General features: G+C 45.0%; 1 protein-coding gene and 1 long non-coding RNA gene across 2 annotated transcripts; both read right to left on the bottom strand.

The window, feature by feature from the left end:
* Window positions 1-105: 105 nt before the first annotated feature.
* On the bottom strand, window positions 106-1017 carry LOC123481738 (apelin receptor-like). The gene has a single exon (XM_045206584.1). The coding sequence runs from the start codon at window positions 1015-1017 to the stop codon at window positions 106-108; it is 912 nt and encodes a 303-aa protein (XP_045062519.1).
* A 9805-nt stretch (window positions 1018-10822) lies between these two features.
* On the bottom strand, window positions 10823-19203 carry LOC121546858. The gene is made up of 3 exons (XR_005996453.1): window positions 19094-19203; window positions 13038-13096; window positions 10823-10873 (listed from the first exon to the last, which is right to left on the bottom strand). It is a non-coding gene; the product is annotated as an uncharacterized LOC121546858 (long non-coding RNA).
* Between the last annotated feature and the right edge of the window lie 589 nt (window positions 19204-19792).

The following is a 19792-nucleotide window of genomic DNA, read 5'->3' on the forward strand; positions in this document are numbered from 1 at the left end:
AATAATCATGCATTTGAACTCAGGGCTGTCACATACAGTAAGTAACACAATAATTACACTGTTAAAATTATTATTATGCCTTTGGGATCAGTGGTGACTACTGAGTCACACTGGATTGTCACTGTTCTCTGGCTGTCTGGTGTTTCTTGAGGCGAAGGCATAGAGGAATGGATTCACACAGCTGTTGACAAAGGTCAGAGCTCCAACAATGTTCAAACTGGCATCACAAAACTCTAGTAGAGCCTTATCGTTGGCCAAGATGGCCGCCACTCCCAGCAGGATAATGACATGGAGAGGAGTCCATAGTACAAAGAAAGTCACAACAATGCTGCTTACTAGCTTGGTCATCCTGGTGCTTCTGGAGAAAGCTGTTTGGTTCACCCTCCTATAGAGGCAGAAATACGCAGTGGCAGTGATTGAGAATGGAGCTACAAATCCCACGAGAGATGCCAGGAGCAACAGGGCCACCTGCTCAGCATCTGATGTGAAACAAAAGTAGCACTGCACCCGTCCACTCTCATCCTGCTTCAAATAGCGGAACAACATCCCATTAGGGATAGCCAGAGCCACGGCTACCCCCCACAAGACAGCCTGAATCCCCCTCTCCTTTGTCAATCCTAGACTGCCCCAAGTCTGTGGGTAGAAGACCTGCATGTAGCGTTGGATGCCCAGTAGACTGACAGTCAGCAGGCTGGTGTAGGTGCTACAGTAGACCAGGAAGGTAAAGAACTTACAAGCAGCCTGGCCCAGCACCCAGTTGAAGAGAAAGCTGTGGATCCATATAGGTAGGGAGATGAGGCAGAGCAAGTCAGATACAGCCAAGTTCAACATTAGTCTCCGGCTCAAACTGGATAGATCTTGTTTTCGGTGAAGGACGAACATCACTGCGATGTTCCCGGGAACGCCGATTAGGAAGCAGAGAGACATGAACACGCTAGGGGCTAGATTTTCACGGTCCCAAGAGAAGAGTGGACTGAGCAAGGAGGCATTAGAGGTGGAGAAGTTCAGTCGCTCCATTTCTAGCAAACTGACCAGTCGACTGACTGAGTAACAGGCATCTATCTGGTTGAGGAAGTATAGTACTTTGAAAAGCTGCCTTTTTGTCCACTGAATTTGCAATCCAAATGGTATTGCTAGTTAGGGAAAGGCCCTGGTTAGATGTAGTATGTCAGTGGAAAATTGCATGGGCCCTCTAAATGGATACATCAATGCAATTTCTGAGAATGTAGTTAGTCTATACAATATAAAGCTAATTTGAGTTAGAGAAAAGCAGTATGTGAATACAAACCACTAACATTATACCAAAAATATTTACCTGTTTGTCACATGAATTATGGTTTCCTTGCCTCAAAATCAATATATGCACAAGGAGTGACTGCAATCGACACACTTTTTTAAATCTATATATTTTTTAATTGCAGCCGTAATGATCTCAATATCAAATCATTTCTAGGTAACAATTAAATACCTTACTGCTATTGTTTTAAATTAAAATGGTAAAAAATTAAAAATAGCTTTTTATGCGGGTCGTTCCACTAAATGAGTGCCTTCTGATATTTTAAGTAGAAATTGTACACCAATATCGACTTTTAAAAGCCTGTTATATTAAATTAAGCGCCATGTAATATAGACCACATGGAGAATTCAATAAATCAGATTTTTCTATATGAATAAAGTGTAAAAATTCAGCATTTTGACATGTCCCTCCGTCAACCCTATGTCACTTCTAGGAAGATGTTAACCTACTTAATCCCCACAATTTTCCAAGTTTCACCATTATTGTAAAGCCCTAGTTTTTGTTGCTTTGACAAAGTCATTTCTGAAGATTATCATTTATTTCATGTGATTAGTGATTTATTTATGTCTGTCCCTCATTTTAAGGTCAACCCTGTTACATTTTAATATGGTGAAACTGTTCCTTTCTAAATATTTGTTTAAAATGAAACACTGAACATCTAATAGTAAAATCATAGTGTCAAGGCGTCAGTGTAATGCGGTAGGTGAAGTCAGGCACAGGACACAGAGCTAATCAAAAGGCGTACTTTACTCGTAAGTAAAAAGAATGAACAACAACCTCCACGCAGGGAGGCAACAAACCCGCACACTAACGACAACCAAAACATGAACAAACACGCACAACACACAGTGTGAGACAGAGGGTTAAATAGGGAAGACATAACTACATGATGGGAAACAGGTGTGACCAATTAAGACAAAACAAGTCGAACATAGATACATGGATCGGTAGCAGCTAGTACTCCGGTGACGACGAACACCTAAGCCTGCCCGAGCAAGGAGGAGGGGCAGCCTCGGCTGAATCCGTGACAGTACCCCCCCTTGACGCGTGGCTCCAGCCGTGCGCCGACCCCGGCCTCGGGGACAGCCTGGAGGACGTGGAGCAGGGCGGGTCGGATGACTCTGGTGGAAATCCCTCAACATGGAGGGATCGAGGATGTCCCTCCTACGGACCTAGCACCGTTCCTCCGGACCATACCCCTCCCACTCCACAAGATACTGCAGGCCCCCCACCCGACGCCTCGAATCCAAGATGGAACGGACCGAGTACGCCGGAGCCCCCTCGATGTCCAGTGGGGGCGGAGGAACCTCCCGTACCTCAGACTCCTGGAGTGGACCAGCTACTACCGGCCTGAGGAGAGACACATGGAACGAGGGGTTAATACTGTAATTAATAGGAATCTGTAACCTATAACAAACCTAGTTCAATCTCCTCAGGACTTTAAATGGCCCCACAAACCGCCGACCCAGCTTCCGGCAGGGCAGGCGAAGGGGCAGGTTTCGGGTCGAGAGCCAGACCCGGTCCCCTGGTGCATACACCGGGGCCTCACTGCAGTGGCGATCGGCGCTCGCCTTTTGTCGCCTGATTGCCCGCTGCAGGTGTACATGAGCAGCGTTCCAGGTCTCTTCCGAGCGCTGAAACCACTCATCCACCGCAGGAGCCTCAATCTGGCTCTGATGCCAAGGTGCCAGGACCGGCTGATAACCTAACACACACTGGAAACGCGTAAGGTTAGTAGAGGAGTGGCGGAGTGAGTTTTGGGCTATCTCTGCCCAGGGGATATAACCTGACCACTCCCCCTGCTGGTCCTGGCAATAGGACCTCAGAATCCTACCCACATCCTGGTTAACGCTCTCCACCTGCCCATTACTCTCGGGGTGAAAACCTGAGGTAAGGCTAATCGAGACCCCCAGACGTTCCATGAATGCCCTCCAGACCCTTGAGGTGAACTGGGGACCCCGATCCGACACAATATCCTCAGGTACCCCGTAGTGCCGGAAGATGTGTGTAAACAGGGCCTCAGCAGATTGTAGGGCTGTAGGGAGACCTGACATAGGAATGAGACGGCAGGACTTAGAAAACCGATCCACAACGACCAGGATCGTGGTGTTCCCTTGTGAGGGGGGAAGGTCTGTCACAAAATCCACCGATAGGTGGGACCACGGCCGTTGTGGAACGGGTAGCGGTTGTAATTTCCCTCTGGGCAGGTGTCTAGGTGCCTTACACTGGGCGCACACCAAGCAGGAGGAAACATAAACTCTCACATCCTTGGCTAAAGTGGGCCACCAGTACTTCCCACTAAGACAGTGCACTGTCCGACCGATGCCAGGATGACCAGAGGAGGGTGACGTGTGAGCCCAATAGATCAATCGATCACGAACCTCGAGCGGCACGTACATCCGACCCTCTGGACACTGGGGGGGAGTGGGCTCGGTACGTAACGCCCACTTGATGTCCGCGTCAACCTCCCACACTGCCGGTGCCACCAGACACGACGCCGGAAGTATGGGAGTGGGCTCAATGGACCTCTCTTCTGTGTCATACAGTCAGGACAGGGCGTCTGCCTTAGCGTTCCGGGAACCTGGTCTGTAAGTGAGAGTAAACACAAAACGAGTCAAGAACATGGCCCACCTTGCCTGACGAGGGTTCAGCCTCCTCGCCGCCCGGATGTACTCCAGATTATGATGGTCAGTCAAAATGAGAAAAGGGTGTTTAGCCCCCTCAAGCCAATGCCTCCACACTTCCAGTGCTTTAACCACAGCTAACAGCTCCCGGTACCCCACATCATAGTTGCGCTCCGCCGGACTGAGCTTCTTAGAAAAGAAAGCACAGGGGCGGAGTTTTGGTGGCGTACCCAAGTGCTGAGACAGTACAGCTCCAATCCCAGCCTCGGACGCGTCCACCTCAACCTGGAATGCCAAGGAAGGATACGGATGAGCCAGCACCGGAGCCGAAGTAAACAGGTCCTTCAGATGCCCAAAAGCCCTGTCCGCCTCAGCTGACCACTGTAGACGCACCGGTCCTCCCTTGAGCAAGGAGGTAATGGGAGCCGCTACCTGACCAAAGCCCCGGATAAACCTCGCTGCACCTCCTTCACCGTGGTTGGAGTCGGCCAATTACGCACGGCCAAAATGCGGTCAATCTCCATCTCCACACCTGACGCGGACAGGCGGTGTCCTAGGAAGGAGATGGATTCTTGGAAGAACAGACATTTTTCCGCCTTCACATACAGGTCATGCTCCAACAGTCGACCAAGCACCTGACGCACCAGGGACACATGCTCGGCCCGTGTAGCGGAGTATATGAGAATGTCATCAATATACACCACTACACCCTGTCCATGCAGGTCCCTGAAAATCTCATCAACAAAAGATTGGAAGACTGAAGGAGCATTCATCAAACCAAATGGCATGACGAGGTACTCATAGTGGTGGTACTAAATGCCGTCTTCCACTCATCTCCCTCCCGGATACGCACCAGATTGTACGCGCTCCTGAGATCCAATTTCGTGAAGAAGCGCGCCCCGTGCAATGACTCCGTCATGCTCGCAATCAGAGGTAATGGATAGCTTTATTTTACAGTGATCTGATTTAGACCACGGTAGTCAATGCACGGGCGTAAGCCACCATCCTTCTTCACAAAAAAGAAACTCGATGACACAGGGGAAGTGGACGGCCGAATGTATCCTTGTCTCAGAGATTCGGTGACATATGTTTCCATAGCCGCCGTCTCTTCCTGTGAGAGAGGATACACGTGACTCCGGGGAAGCGCAACCAGGTTCCCACCATGCACAATCCCCCTGTCGATGGGGTGGTAATTGAGTCGCCTTCTTTTTACAGAAGGCGAGAGCCAAATCGGCATATTCAGGCGGAATGTGCATGGTGGGAACCTGGTTTGGACTTTCCACCGTAGTTGCCCCTACGGAAACACCTACACACCTCCCCACGCACTGACTTGACCATCCCTTTTTACATTTTTTTTACATTTACGTCATTTAGCTGACGCTCTTATCCAGAGCGACTTACAGTTAGTGCATACATTATTATTTTCATACTGGCCCCCCGTGGGAAACGAACCCACAACCCTGGCGTTGCAAACGCCATGCTCTATCAACTGAGCTACCTCCCTGCCTGCCATTCCCTCCCCTACCCTGGACGACGCTGGGCCAATTGTGCGCCGCCCCATTGGTCTCCCGGTTGCGGCCGGCTACAGCAGAGCCTGGATTCGAACCAGGATCTCTAGTGGCACAGCTAGCACTGCGATGCAGTGCCTTAGACCACTGCGCCACTCGGGAGACCTCGGGAGACCATCCCTTGAGAGCCCTCTGTTGCCATGAAATAGTGAAGTTAACCAGGGAAGCCCCAACACCACAGGAAACGCAGGAGAATCAATCAGATATAGACTAATTATTTCCTCATGCCCCTCCTGCGTCTTCATCCAGAGTGGCGCTGTGACCTCCCTAATCAGACCTGACCCTAAAGGGAAACTATCTAGGGCATGGATAGGGAAGGGCACATCAACTGGCACAATAGGAATCCCTAACCTACGGGTAAACTGACGATCAATAAAGTTCCCAGCTGTGCCTGAATCTACTAGCGCCTTATGCCGGGAATGAGAAGAAAACTTGGGAAATACAACATTTATACACATATGCGCAACAGGGAGCTCTGGGTGAGTTGGGTGCCTACACACCTGAAACGGTTCACCAGTGCGCTGCCTACTGCCTCGAGTCCTTGAAGGCCCTCCCCAGCACCAACCAGCAGTGTGTCCTCTGCGGCCACAGTTGGTGCAGGGGATGGCCCCTCTACCGGTCTCCCTCATAGCAGCACCTCCGAGCTCCATAGGGGTAGGGTCGGAGGTGCTGGGGAATGGAATGGACGGCCCCTGATCAGGACGTCCGCGGGTGGCCAACAGGTTATCCAGTCGGATTGACATATCCACCAGTTGGTCCAGGTTTAGGTTGGTGTCCCTGCAGGCCAATTCCCGACGAACGTCCTCCCTTAAACTGCAACGGTAGTGGTCGATGAGGGCCCTCTCATTCCATCCTGCGCTGGCAGCCAGAGTCCGAAAGTCCAGTGCAAATTCCTGCGTGCTCCTCTTTCTCTGTCTGAGGTGGAATAGACGCTCACCCGCCACTCTCCCCTCTGGTGGATGATCGAATACCGCCCTAAAGCGGTGGGTAAACTCCGCATAGCTTACAGTTGCGGCGTCTATTCCCCCCCACTCGGCGTTGGCCCACTCTAGCGCTTTACCGGACAGACAGGAGATGAGGGCGGACACGCTCTCGTATCCCGAGGGAGCCAGGTGGATGGTTGCCAGGTAGAGCTCTACCTGGAGCAGAAAACCCTGACACCCGGCATAAGCCCTCGGGAGCGAGAGACGAATCCCACTGGACCCAGATGGTGAAGAGATGGACATCGGTGTAGGTGGTGGTGTAATTGGAGGAGGTATAGGGATACCTCCTCTTTCCCATCGCTCCATAGTATGAACTACTTGTTCCATAGCGGTGCCGAGAGCCTGGATCATGGCCGCTTGTTGTTGGACGCGTTCCTCCATCGATCCGGCTGGCATAGCTGTACCTGCTGACTCCATGTTATGGTGCGTGTTTCTGTCAAGGCATCAGTGTAATGCGGTAGGCGAAGTCAGGCGCAGGACACAGAGCTAATCAAAAGGCGTACTTTACTCGTAAGTAAAAGAATGAACAACAACCTCCACGCAGGGAGGCAACAAACCCGCACACTAACGACAACCAAAACATGAACAAACACGCACAACACACAGTGTGAGACAGAGGGTTAAATAGGGAAGACATAACTACATGATGGGAAACAGGTGTGACCAATTAAGACAAAACAAGTCGAACATAGATACATGGATCGGTAGCAGCTAGTTCTCCGATGACGACGAACGCCGAAGCCTGCCCGAGCAAGGAGGAGGGGCAGCCTCGGCTGAATCCGTGACACATAGAGTAAAAACATGTGAGCTGGTTCAACAATTTTTGGCTATTTTCTGGTGTTTTTTGTTGGAAAACTGAGGTGGTCGAGCATAGCACGTGAACCCTGTTACCCATAGACAGGCTAGAAATGTTTTAACACGTTTTTTTTGTGCGAAACTTGCATTCAATTGCTACTCCCTGTTGCACACAATAAGCTTCCATTCCCCCTGTTACAACAGGATTTAAGAAGAAATTGTCAACCCTGTTACGGTCAACCCTATTAATTTATATGGCACTTAATAGGTGCTTACTATATATTATTATTATTATTTTTGAGACAGGCAAACTTGTTTTTTATTAAGTTTAAAATGTGCTCTTTATGATAGAATGTTTATGTTAGAAATTAGGTGAAATCAAATATTACACTGAATTGGTGGAATGACCCAGCAAAGGGAAATGTCTCAAGGAAGAACTTTGCTAGGACTGTCTGGGACTGGTCTGAGTGGGGAGGGTAATCAGAAAATGTGCTCTCATTGGCAGAGAGGTTTGGAACGCTGTTTCTTATTAGTCAATTAACTAATTTACCCTCCCCAGTTCCTACATTTGAATATAAAAATTGATTTTATCAAACAAAACTATGCTACATATTATCTCTGGGATCCTTAGGATGACAAATCAGAGCAAGATTACTGAATGTAAGTCAAAAAAATTCCTTCAGAGTTGAATGTATCAATCCAGTTACCTTGATAAGTTTTGTTGTTGTTGTGCACTCTCCTCAAACAATAGCATGGTATTTTTTCACTGTAATAGCTACTGTAATTTGGAGAGTGCAGTGTGATTAACAAGAATGTAAGCTTTCTGCCTATATAAGACATGTCTATGTCCTGGAAAGATTACTGTTACGTACAACAGTCATGCTAATCACATTAGCGCACGTTAGCTCAACCGTCCCGTATACAGGACACCGATCCCATAGAGGTAAAAAAATTAATCCCAAAAGGTTATTCAAAAGGTTCTTCGAGGATCCATTAAAGGGTGTTCTTTGAATAACCCTTTTAAAGGGTTCTTCAAATAACTTACATTTACATTTACATTTACGTCATTTAGCAGACGCTCTTATCCAGAGCGACTTACAGTTAGCACATACATTATTTTATCGAACCCACAACCCTGGCGTTGCAAACGCCATGCTCTACCAACTGAGCTACATCCCCTGCCGGCCATTCCCTCCCCTACCCTGGGCCAATTGTGCGCCGCCCCATGGGTCTCCCGGTCGCGGCCGGCTACGACAGAGCCTGGATTCGAACCAGGATCTCTAGTGGCACAGCTAGCACTGCGATGCAGTGCCTTAGACCACTGCGCCACTCGGGAGACTAATTTACATTTACATTTACGTCATTTAGCAGACGCTCTTATCCAGAGCGACTTACAAATTGGTGCATTCACCCTATAGCCAGTGGGATAACCACTTCACAATTATAAATATTTTGTCTTTTATCATATTTTTTTATTTTTTTTACATCCTTTTGTTTTATAATAAAAAAAAAATATCTCTTTTTTTTTTTTTTTTTTTTTTTTTTAGGGTGCGGGGGTAGAAGGATTACTTTATCCTATCCCAGGTATTCCTTAAAGAGGTGGGGTTTCAAATGTCTCCGGAAGGTGGTGAGTGACTCCGCTGTCCTGGCGTCGTGAGGGAGCTTGTTCCACCATTGGGGTGCCAGAGCAGCGAACAGTTTTGAATTATAGGGGTTACCCCACAGTTTCAATTTTAAGAACCCCTAAAGGATAATCCAGGAACCTTTTATTTTTAGAGTGTATATATATACATTTTGTATTTTACCCCCCCCTTTATCTCCCCAATTTCGATCTTGTCTCATCCCTGCAACTCCCCAACGGGCTCAGGATAGGCGAAGGTGGAGTCATGCATCCTCTGAAACATGACCCACCTAACCGCGCTCCTTAATACCCGCCAGCTTAACCCAGAAGCCAGTCGCAGCAATGTGTCGGAGGAAACACCGTTCAACTGGCGACCGGGGTCAGCCTGCAGGCATCCGGCCCACCACAAGGAGTCGCAAGAGCGTGATGAGTCAAGTAAAGCCCCCCCGGCCAAACCCTCCCCTAACCCGAACAATGCTGGGCCAATCGTGCGCCGTCCTATGGGACTCCTGGCCACGGCCGGTTGTGGTACAGACCTGGAATGAACCCGGGTCTGTAGTAACACCTCTAGCTACCCAGACTACACGCACCATCGCGCGCAAGTTGATTTTGTCCCCCCACACCAGACGCGATCAGGACACGCAGGTTGAAATATCTAAATCAACTCTGAACCAATTATATTAATTTGGGGACAGGTCGAAAAGCATTAAACATTTATTGCAATTGCTAGCTAATTTGTCCTGGGATATAATTATTGGGTTGTTATTTTACCTGAAATGCACAAGGTCCTCTACTCCGACAATTAATCCACAGATAAAACCGCAAAAGTTTGTTTTCTAGTAATCTCTCCTCCTTCAGGCTTCTTCTTCTTTGGACTTCATATGGTGGTTGGCAACCAACTTTATGGTGCATTACCACAACCAACTGGACTGGAGCGTAGACCTCAGTTCATCTTCAATCACCCATGTGGGTATATGCTCCTAAAAACCAATGAGGAGATGCAGGACTTGCAGCGTGTTCGAGCGTTACAAATAGAACCGAGTTCTATTATAGCGCCTGGCTACCAGACGCTCGCGAGCAATGTGGGTGCAACGATTGAATAACATCTTTGTGTAAATGTATTTTGCAACGCTCGCGTACACGACACGTGCGATGTGGTCAGCATGTTAGACCGCTGCGCCACTCGGGAGGCCCTATATATATTTTTTATTTGTATTCCACAGAGACATAGGCACTGACCAATCATCTGCATTAAGGAAATGACCACAGAGGCACCAATAAGGTCACACTCTCCCCTGTGCAACAGTACAGGACAGATTCATGTTGGAAATATCTAATGTAAAAGGGGAGGGATTTATTCTTGTTTTTTTTATGTCTTGTTATTGTTTTTTGTTTTTGTGGGAGGGTATTGGAGGACAACTGGAGGTCTACTTAGAGTTAGTATGGATAAGTATTTCAAAATGGTGGTAAGGACAGTGATAAGTACTCACGAGTGGTCTAAGGCACTGCATTGCAGTGCTAGCTGTGCCACTAGAGATCCTGGTTCAAATCCAGGCTCTGTCATAGCCGGCCGCGACCGGGAGACCCATGGGGCGGCGCACAATTGGCCCAGCGTCGTCCAGGGTAGGGGAGGGAATGGCCGGCAGGGATGTAGCTCAGTTGGTAGAGCATGGCGTTTGCAACGCCAGAGTTGTGGGTTCGATTCCCACGGGGGGCCATTATGATAAAAATAATAATAATGTATGCTCTCACTAACTGTAAGTTGCTCTGGATAAGAGTGTCTGCTAAATGACTTAAATGTAAAAATGTAAGTATTGTAAAATGTAACTCATCATGTGAATCAGCTAATTAAGCATAGCAAGCTATAAATCCAATGGTTTGGCTGATAATAAGAAAAGCAGAGCAGTTTCTACATGGCTAAAGGAGAAAGATTACCATATTGATTGTCTTCAGGGAACTCATTCAATATCTTCTTACGAAGTGGCCTGGGAAAAAGAATGGGATGGTAAAATATTTCAGTCATGGGTTAACAAATTAAAAAGGAGTTATGATCCTTTTCAAAAAACAATTTGGATCTTAAGGTACAATCCTTTAAAATAGGTCCTCAAGGAAGATGGATTGCCTTGAATATACTACTTGATGATAAACAATTATGGCTCATAAATCCAAACTTAGAAAAAATTTATCATAATCTAATTAGTCTCCAAGATACAAATAAATATGTTATAATGGTAGGGGACTACAATACAGTTTTAGGTATGTCAGTGGACCGTAAAGGCAATCATAATACAAACTATCACCCGCTAGCGCTAAAAGAGATTATGAATATTATGGACACGTTGGAATTGACTGATATAATTTGGGATGCCTTTAAGTTTGCCTTTAGAGGCCATTCAATTCAATTTTCATCCAAATAACAACAACGGTATCGGTCAACAGAGATCTTTCTGATTGAGAGGGGGTCAAATACTTGTTTCCCTCATTAAAATGCAAATCAATTTATAACATTTTTGACATGCGTTTTTCTGGATTTTTTTGTTATTCTGTCTCTCACTGTTCAAATAAACCTACCATTAAAATTATAGACTGATCATGTCTTTGTCAGTGGGCAAACGTACAAAATCAGCAGGGGACCAAATACTTTTTTCCCTCACTGTATGTCAATCTACTATCCCACATAGTACAAAAGATGACATATTCTATTCTGTGCGATAAATAAATATTCCAAACATAGTCTGGGACAGTTTTGGGATGTGATATATCCCAAATTAATACAACCACTAGCATCAAAAAAACTTTTTCACGCAATGTGGCTAATGCAACAGATCAGAACGTTTAGCTTAAAATGTTGATAAACCATTAGGCTATTTCTTCATATTATAAGTGCAGCAATGCGCTCATGGCAGTGGGCTATAAGCGCGAATGTTCCATTAGCGGGAAAACACATGATCAAAAGTCATGTTTTTATTATAAAGGTACATTTTTATGGTGAAGATTTTCTTCCCCAAACTTGAAACTCATGCACTGCTTATATATGCCAGTTAGGCTCTAAAACCCTTGTAAAGCGGATTCATGTGCTTAATTTATTTTAAGAAGTTATTTGGCCACTTTAGTTGTGATACAAACCTTATCAAAACATATAGGCCTATGGGCTAGGCTACATGAGGTGTGCGACTATGATTTGAAAAAGTCGCAAAAAAAAGGCATTGTTTCTTATACTGGGCATCACTCACAAGTAATAATATATCATTCACAAGTGATAGGCTAATATTGTCACCCATCAGACTATTCATGATTTAATCTTGTCTTTACATATACTAAGTAATATATGTGTGAAATTTGTTTTGATACAGAATGGACCATTATCATGCACCTGTATCGAAACAGGGGCAGCGGGAAAGAATACATGTAATATATGCACTTAAATAGCGAATGGAGGACGCTTTTTCTGTGGTTCATTTTCATGCCAGCCAGGTAGGCTATACTCCTGTTGTAAATATAAGCAATGAGCTTAATATTAGGAAAGTTGAGAAATAAATATAGTAGGCATAGCCTATTGAAAACTGATGGAATCCTCCTCTTTTTAGTAGAGGCCATCACTCTGTTTTCTGTGCAATTGAAATGTTGTGCAACATGAGCTCATGGGCTCTCATGAAGTGTTTGATTAGATTTTCGATTACATTTGTATTGATGTCAGAGTGATTAGAGGGACAATAGAGTACTGAATACCAGGCAGCTAGCAAGTTTGGTAGGCTACTAATGACCAGCTGCAGCATCAGAGCTTACAGAAGCCTAATTACCATGACTAAATGGTCACGTGGAATTTGACTGCCTTCATGACTCGTTACCGACGGCGTGGCTGTAATATGGTCACCACAACAGTCCTACTCATATATAAATGGCAAACTGTCGGACACACAAAAAGAGGGACTGATCTCTCTCCTACTGAAGCAGTAGCAAGGGGGGCTGTAAAATAATAAATAATGGTTACTTCTCTGAGAACTTAGAATTGTCAAGAGGTGTAAAACAAAGTTGCCCTCTGTCACCATACCTATTATGGCCATTGAATTTTTAGCTTTAAAAATCTGATCTAATAATAACATTAAGAGGCTAAACATGAAGGGATTAGAGACAAAAGTATTAATGTACCTCGATGATTCACGTTTTCTCTTGAGTCCTCAATCTTCAAACTTTAAGGGCTTCCAGCACTTGAAGAAAAAGGCAATTAGGAATATATGTATAATTACTACAGGATGTGAGAGAAATAGCTGTATGTAGCAGTAGAAGTATTGTTGTCTGTTAGTTTAGTCCAATTAGGGTAAGGATGGTAGGGTAGGGGGTAAAAAGTATAGAGAAAAATAATAATAATAATGGGGATTAGAAATTATGAAAACAATCAAATTGATACAACCTACAATCTATCTGCATTATTAAAGCTGATCTTCACAAGCACTTATAGTTGGGAAGGCTGCAAATTGGGCAGCATGCATGCCAAACATAGAACAGCTTGTTATTTTGTCACCATAGACATATAATTACATTTTACATTTTAGTCATTTAGCAGACGCTCTTATCCAGATCGACTTACAGGAGCAATTAGGGTTAAGTGCCTTGCTCAAGGGAACATCGACAGATTTTTCACCTAGTCGGCTCGGGGATTAGAACCATCGACCTTTCGGTTACTGGCACAATGCTCTTAACCACTAAGCTACCTGCCTCCCTATGAGGTTCTGTTTTTCAACAGCAAAAGTTCTAAAATACAGTGAGGGAAAAAAGTATTTGATCCCCTGCTGATTTTGTACATTTGCCTACTGACAAAGACATGATCAGTCTATAATTTTAATGGTAGGTTTATTTGAACAGTTTGAGACAGAATAACAACAAAGAAATCCAGAAAAACGCATGTCAAAAATTTTATAAATTGATTTGCATTTTAATGAGGGAAATAAGTATTTGACCCCTCTGCAAAACATGACTTAGTACTTGGTGGCAAAACCCTTTTTGGCAATCACAGAGGTCAGACGTTTCTTGTAGTTGGCCACCAGGTTTGCACACATCTCAGGAGGGATTTTGTTCCACTCCTCTTAGCAGATCTTCTCCAAGTCATTAAGGTTTCAAGGCTGACGTTTGGAACCTTCAGCTCCCTCCACAGATTTTCTATGGGATTAAGGTCTGGAGACTGGCTAGGCCACTCCAGGAACTTAATGTGCTTCTTCTTGAGCCACTCCTTTGTTGCCTTGGCCATGTGTTTTGGGTCATTGTCATGCTGGAATACCCATCCACGACCCATTTTCAATGCCCTGGCTGAGGGAAGGAGGTTCTCACCCAAGATTTGACGGTATATGGCCCCGTCCATCGTCCCTTTGATGCGGTGAAGTTGTCCTGTCCCCTTAGCAGAAAAACACCCCCAAAGCATAAAGTTTCCACCTCCATGTTTGATGGTGGGGATGGTGTTCTTGGGGTCATAGGCAGCATTCCTCCTCCTCCAAACACGGCGAGTTGAGTTGATGCCAAAGAGCTCAATTTTGGTCTCATTTGACCACAACACTTTCACCCAGTTCTCCTCTGAATCATTCAGATGTTCATTGGCAAACTTCAGACGGCCCTGTATAGGTGATTTCTTGAGCAGGGGGACCTTGGGGGCGCTGCAGGATTTCAGTCCTTCACAGCGTAGTGTGTTACCAATTGTTTTCTTGGTGACTATGGTCCCAGCTGCCTTGAGATCATTGACAAGATCCTCCCGTGTAGTTCTGGGCTGATTCCTCACCGTTCTCATGATCATTGCAACTCCACGAAGTGAGATCTTGCATGGAGCCCCAGGCCGAGGGAGATTGACAGTTATTTTGTGTTTCTTCCATTTGCGGATAATCACACCAACTGTTGTCACCTTCTCACCAAGCTGCTTGGCGATGGTCTTGTAGCCCATTCCAGCCTTGTGTAGGTCTACAATCTTGTCCCTGACATCCTTGGAGAGCTCTTTGGTCTTGGCCATGGAGGAGAGTTTGGAATCTGATTTATTGATTGCTTCTGTGGACAGGTGTCTTTTATACAGGTAACAAACTGAGATTAGGAGCACTCCCTTTAAGAGTGTGCTCCTAATCTCAGTTCGTTACCTGTATAAAAGACACCTGGGAGAAAGAAATCTTTCTGATTGAGAGGGGGTCAAATACTTGTTTCCCTCAGTAAAATGCAAATCAATTTATAACATTTTTTACATGCATTTTTCTGGATTTTTTTGTTGTTATTCTCTCTTTCACTGTTCAAATAAACCTACCATTAAAATTATAGACTGATCATTTCTTTGTCAGTGGGCAAACGTACAAAATCAGCAGGGGATCAAATACTTATTTCCCTCACTGTAGTCATTGTAGCTTTATTTAAGACCATTAGGGGGTATGGATGCTTTGAAACTGCTTTGAAACTGAAAATGATCTCATGTGTTCTTATTGGGAAGTTTGGGTAGTAGAAGGACCCCTGTTAAGAAATTATCTACTATTTTGTGCCCACTAAATACAAAGCATGTGTTTAGCTATACGATGTGCTACTGACTTACAGTAGTTATGATCTCAGACATAGAAAGACAAAGACAGTGTTTTTATTTGGTTTTTATTGCTTTTGATTTATTTTTTTATTTTAAAGTTTTTCTCGCAATTTAATTTAATTTTTTTATTTGCAAAAGGCAAAAAAACAGCTGCAACCAACCATATAAATATAATGCATAGAATGCAGTTCCCATTCAAGTCAGGACTGGCAGCCATTGCCAGTGTACCCATGAGTTTAACAGTCAAATTGCCAGGGTTCAAAAACCATTCTATGGTCGTCGTCGGTTGAGGTTGTGTCTCTCTCTGGCGGGAGGTAAGCTTGGCTTATATGGCTTATATGGTGTTGAGTAAAGCTTAAACTATGTAGTTAGATTGTAGTTAGGTATTGTAGGTAGTTAACGTGGGTTATTGTATGTAATTATTGTAGGTATTGTATTCGACTGAGCCCGGTGAAGCACGAGGCTAGCTAACGCACTACCTGGACTAGCTAGCGGGTAGCTAATGGTAGCTACTGGTAACTATTAGCAACTGTGGATAGTTGTTTCACGCTTGAGAGTGCCTGTAATTAGCCAGCTAGCTGCCAACAATAATTATATACAATAATGCCTACCATTCAGCTGTTTTTCTAACCTCATTGTCTGAAGCGTTAACGTTAGGTAGTAAGTAGCTACTGTGCTCGAAATGTAGCTAGCTTGTTGCTACCTGGATAGCTAACTAAACAATAGCTGGAACGACCTAGCGAACAGACGCGAACTGGCTGAGTCAATTCAGTGGCTAGCTTTGCACTTGGCTAGCTAACAGTAGCTGCTAGGGGTAGGTTAAAACCTAAATTTGTCTTTTGTTTTTTACATACTGGTAGCCAGAGTCGTTCAAGGGAATTTGGGACATGGGTGACTAGTTAACGTTAGCTTGGCTCTCTCTGTGTGTTCGTGCCGTGGGTGGAGGGGTTTTTTCGTTGGCAGAAAGCAATGGCTAGCTAGTATGCAAACTATTCTAGCTAACTAACTGGCTGAATAAGTTGACGACGGACTCGCTCAAGCTGTCGGGACTAACCCACAACGTTAGACATGGACACGTATGATCTGCTTGGCGTGTTGACACACTGGTGGTTTGTTGTGGCCGAGTATTGGTGCTAAACCGTGTTGTTGGAGGCTGGCATGCTAGTTGGCTGTGGCATCATAGGATTCAGTGCCCTGGACGATTTTTCACGGAAGAATACTGTACCAAGTTAGTGAGTGAGGGAGGCCCCGCTCTCTCGCTTTCCCAGATGTTTAGTTCATTTCATTCCGATCTCCTTTGCATTATTGTAGCCATTTTCTGTATCCTGTCAACTATGCCTCTGTCTATCCCTGTTCTCTCCTCTCCGCACAGGCTATACAAACGCCTCACACCGCGTGGCTGCTGCCTCTCTAACCTGGTGGTCCCTGCACGCACGACCCACGTGGAGTTCCAGGTCTCCGGCAGCCTCTGGAACTGCCGTTCTGCGGCCAACAAGGCAGAGTTCTTCTCAGCTTATGCTACCCTCCAGTCCCGCGACTTCTTGGTGCGGACGGAAACATGGATTACCACTGAAAACACTGCTACTCCTACTGCTCTCTCCTCGTCTGACCATGTATTCTCGCACACCCCGAGAGCATCTTGTCAGCAGGGTGGTGGCACAGGAATCCTCATCTCTCCCAAGTGGACATTCTCTCTTTTTCGCCTGACCCATCTGTCTATCTCCTCATTTGAATTCCATGCTGTCATAGTCACTAGCCCATTCAAGCTTAACATCCTTGACATTTTTCGCCCTCCAGGTTCCCTTGGAGAGTTCATCAATGAGCTTGACGCCTTGATAAGTTCCTTTCCTGAGGATGGCTCACCCCTCACAGTTCTGGGGGACTTTAACCTCCCTACGTCTGCCTTTGACTCATTTCTCTCTGCCTCCTTCTTTCCACTCCTCTCCTATTTTGACCTCACCCTCTCACCGTCCCCCCCTACTCACAAGGCAGGCAATTCTCTTGACCTCATCTTTACTTGATGCTGTTCTTCTACTAATCTCACTGCAACTCCCCTCCATGTCTCCGACCACTACTTTGTATCCTTTTCTCTCTCGCTCTCCTCCAACACTACTCACTCTGCCCCTACTCAGATGGTAATGCGCCGTCGCAACCTTCGCTCTCTCTCTCCCACTACTCTCTCCTCTTCCATCCTATCATCTCGTTTTTCTGGATTTTTTGTTGTTATTCTGTCTCTCACTGTTCAAATAAACCTACCATTAAAATTATAGACTGATCAATGTCTTTGTCAGTGGGCAAACGTACAACATCAGCAGGGGATTAAATACTTTTTTCCCCCTCACTGTATGTATGCTGATGATTCCATACTCTACATGTCAGCACCCAAAGCCAGTGAGCTCACAGGCACACACACAGACACACACGCACATACTCACAGGCAAGCATGTGCACGCACGCACGCATGCACACACACACACATACACACACACAGCTATGTTGTTAAGCTCTTTATGTATACTGTGAGTGGTAGGACAGGAAGAGATTATGGTGCTATAGAAAGGAGGTTCATTTTAGAGGTGCATCATAAGATAGGTTTCCATCCAATTGGCGACAGATTTTCATGCAAATATTCTGAAGTCTGCACAGAAAAAATATGCGCATTTTCCCACCAGAGGTGTTTCCATCAAACTGATTTCTTAACGGATAAAATACTGTGCCTGATGATGTAGTGCACATAAAAGCATTTTTGCGCATACGTTTTCATGTACAGAATATAAAAACTGAGGTTTAATTTGTTTCCATTGTATTTTCAACACTACGGATTGTTTTGTCACAAAAACTGTTGTGATAAATAGCATACTTGCCCAATCTTGTTTTGGCGCATGCTCTATAGACAACAGTTTGCTGATAGTGGACAGGGTAGTTTATATGATGAGGTATGGATAAAAGCAATATCCTGTTTTTATTTTTATAATTGGCAGCCAAGCACCGATCATCATGTCACCAGCATCATTCAAATTAATGGCTACCACGTTATCGCGTGACTCCAAGTTTACTGGATCATGATATTTGTTCATAAACGCGTTTCCACCGCAATTCAGGCATAATCTATTTCACCAACAACAAGAAATATCCCACCTTGTCTAGCGTAATTTGTTTTGTTGACATTAACTGGGAACAGATTTTCATGCGAATATTCTAAAATCCGCATAAAAACAATATGAGCATTTTCCATCAAATTGTCTTGTTGTGGATAAAAGGCTGTGCATGTTGACTTAGTGCACATTAAAATAACTTTTGCTGTAAAATACCCATGTACCGACAAAAAAATACAATTTAAATGGGTTTCCATCGCATTTTCAACTAAAAAAATGTTTGTGTTATATAGACCGGTTGGTTGTTTAGCAATAAAACCAACGTGTGCGCAACTATGGGGCTGTGGGTGTTGGCTTAGACTGTTGACATGTAAACTATATTTAGTCTCCAAATGGTTATTGAAAACATAAATACGTTTACACAATGAGCACTTGTCTCTCAAATACATTGTTACAGTTGTTGGTTAGCTAATTGGTGAATTTTTGCCATATTAGCATAAACATGACATCAGTCAAAACAAGACATGGTATCAATAACACGATACAATGAGCTGAAACGAGCCACCTACTATTTTCCACAAGGCAGTTTCTTGTCATTCTTGATAGCTATATGACCGTTCAGAATCAGAACAACTCACACCTTCCGGCCACATCGATGTGCGAGCATAATTTTTGTGACGTTGTCAGTCAACCCGTCTATAGCACAGTGTTTCCCAACTCCAGTCTTCGAATAGCCCCAACAGCACAATAATTTTTTGCAGCCCCGGACAAACTCACCTAATTCAACTCATTGAGGGCTTCATGATTAGTTGACATTTTGAGTCAGGTGTGCTTGTCCGGGGCTACAACAAAGATGTGACCCACCGTCTCTTTTTACTAACACATTGCCACACTGCTTGTAACAACCGAGAGTGAGAACAAAGCAGTCAGTGGGGGTGGGGGAAGTGACTCACGTTCCAACAGCGGAGGCCTTTTCAAAATAAAAATCCCTCAACGAATGTGGCGACTCTTTTATTTTTTTCGTATCTTTTTTCTTTATTGGGGGGACCATTTTACCTGCTTCTAAAATTGGACCCCCCCCTCACCCCACACGCCTTTGCTTAAAGGAAATGTTTTCTCCTTTGTCTGGTGTTTTTCTCTTTAGCTGTTGATTACCACTTCAGCAGCACAGACCCTGCTATTGAATGGCTCACATCAGCCCACGAGCAGGGCTGGTTAGAGAGAGGGAACAGAGAGCAAGAAAGATGGAGAGGGAGAGAATAACAGAT

Source organism: Coregonus clupeaformis, chromosome 3, assembly GCF_020615455.1.
Source record: "Coregonus clupeaformis isolate EN_2021a chromosome 3, ASM2061545v1, whole genome shotgun sequence".
NCBI lineage: Eukaryota > Metazoa > Chordata > Actinopteri > Salmoniformes > Salmonidae > Coregonus > Coregonus clupeaformis.

Coding starts and splice junctions, on each gene's coding strand:
- LOC123481738 (XM_045206584.1), bottom strand. CDS start 1,017: ATGGAGCGACTGAACTTCTCCACCTCTAATGCCTCCTTGCTCAGTCCA.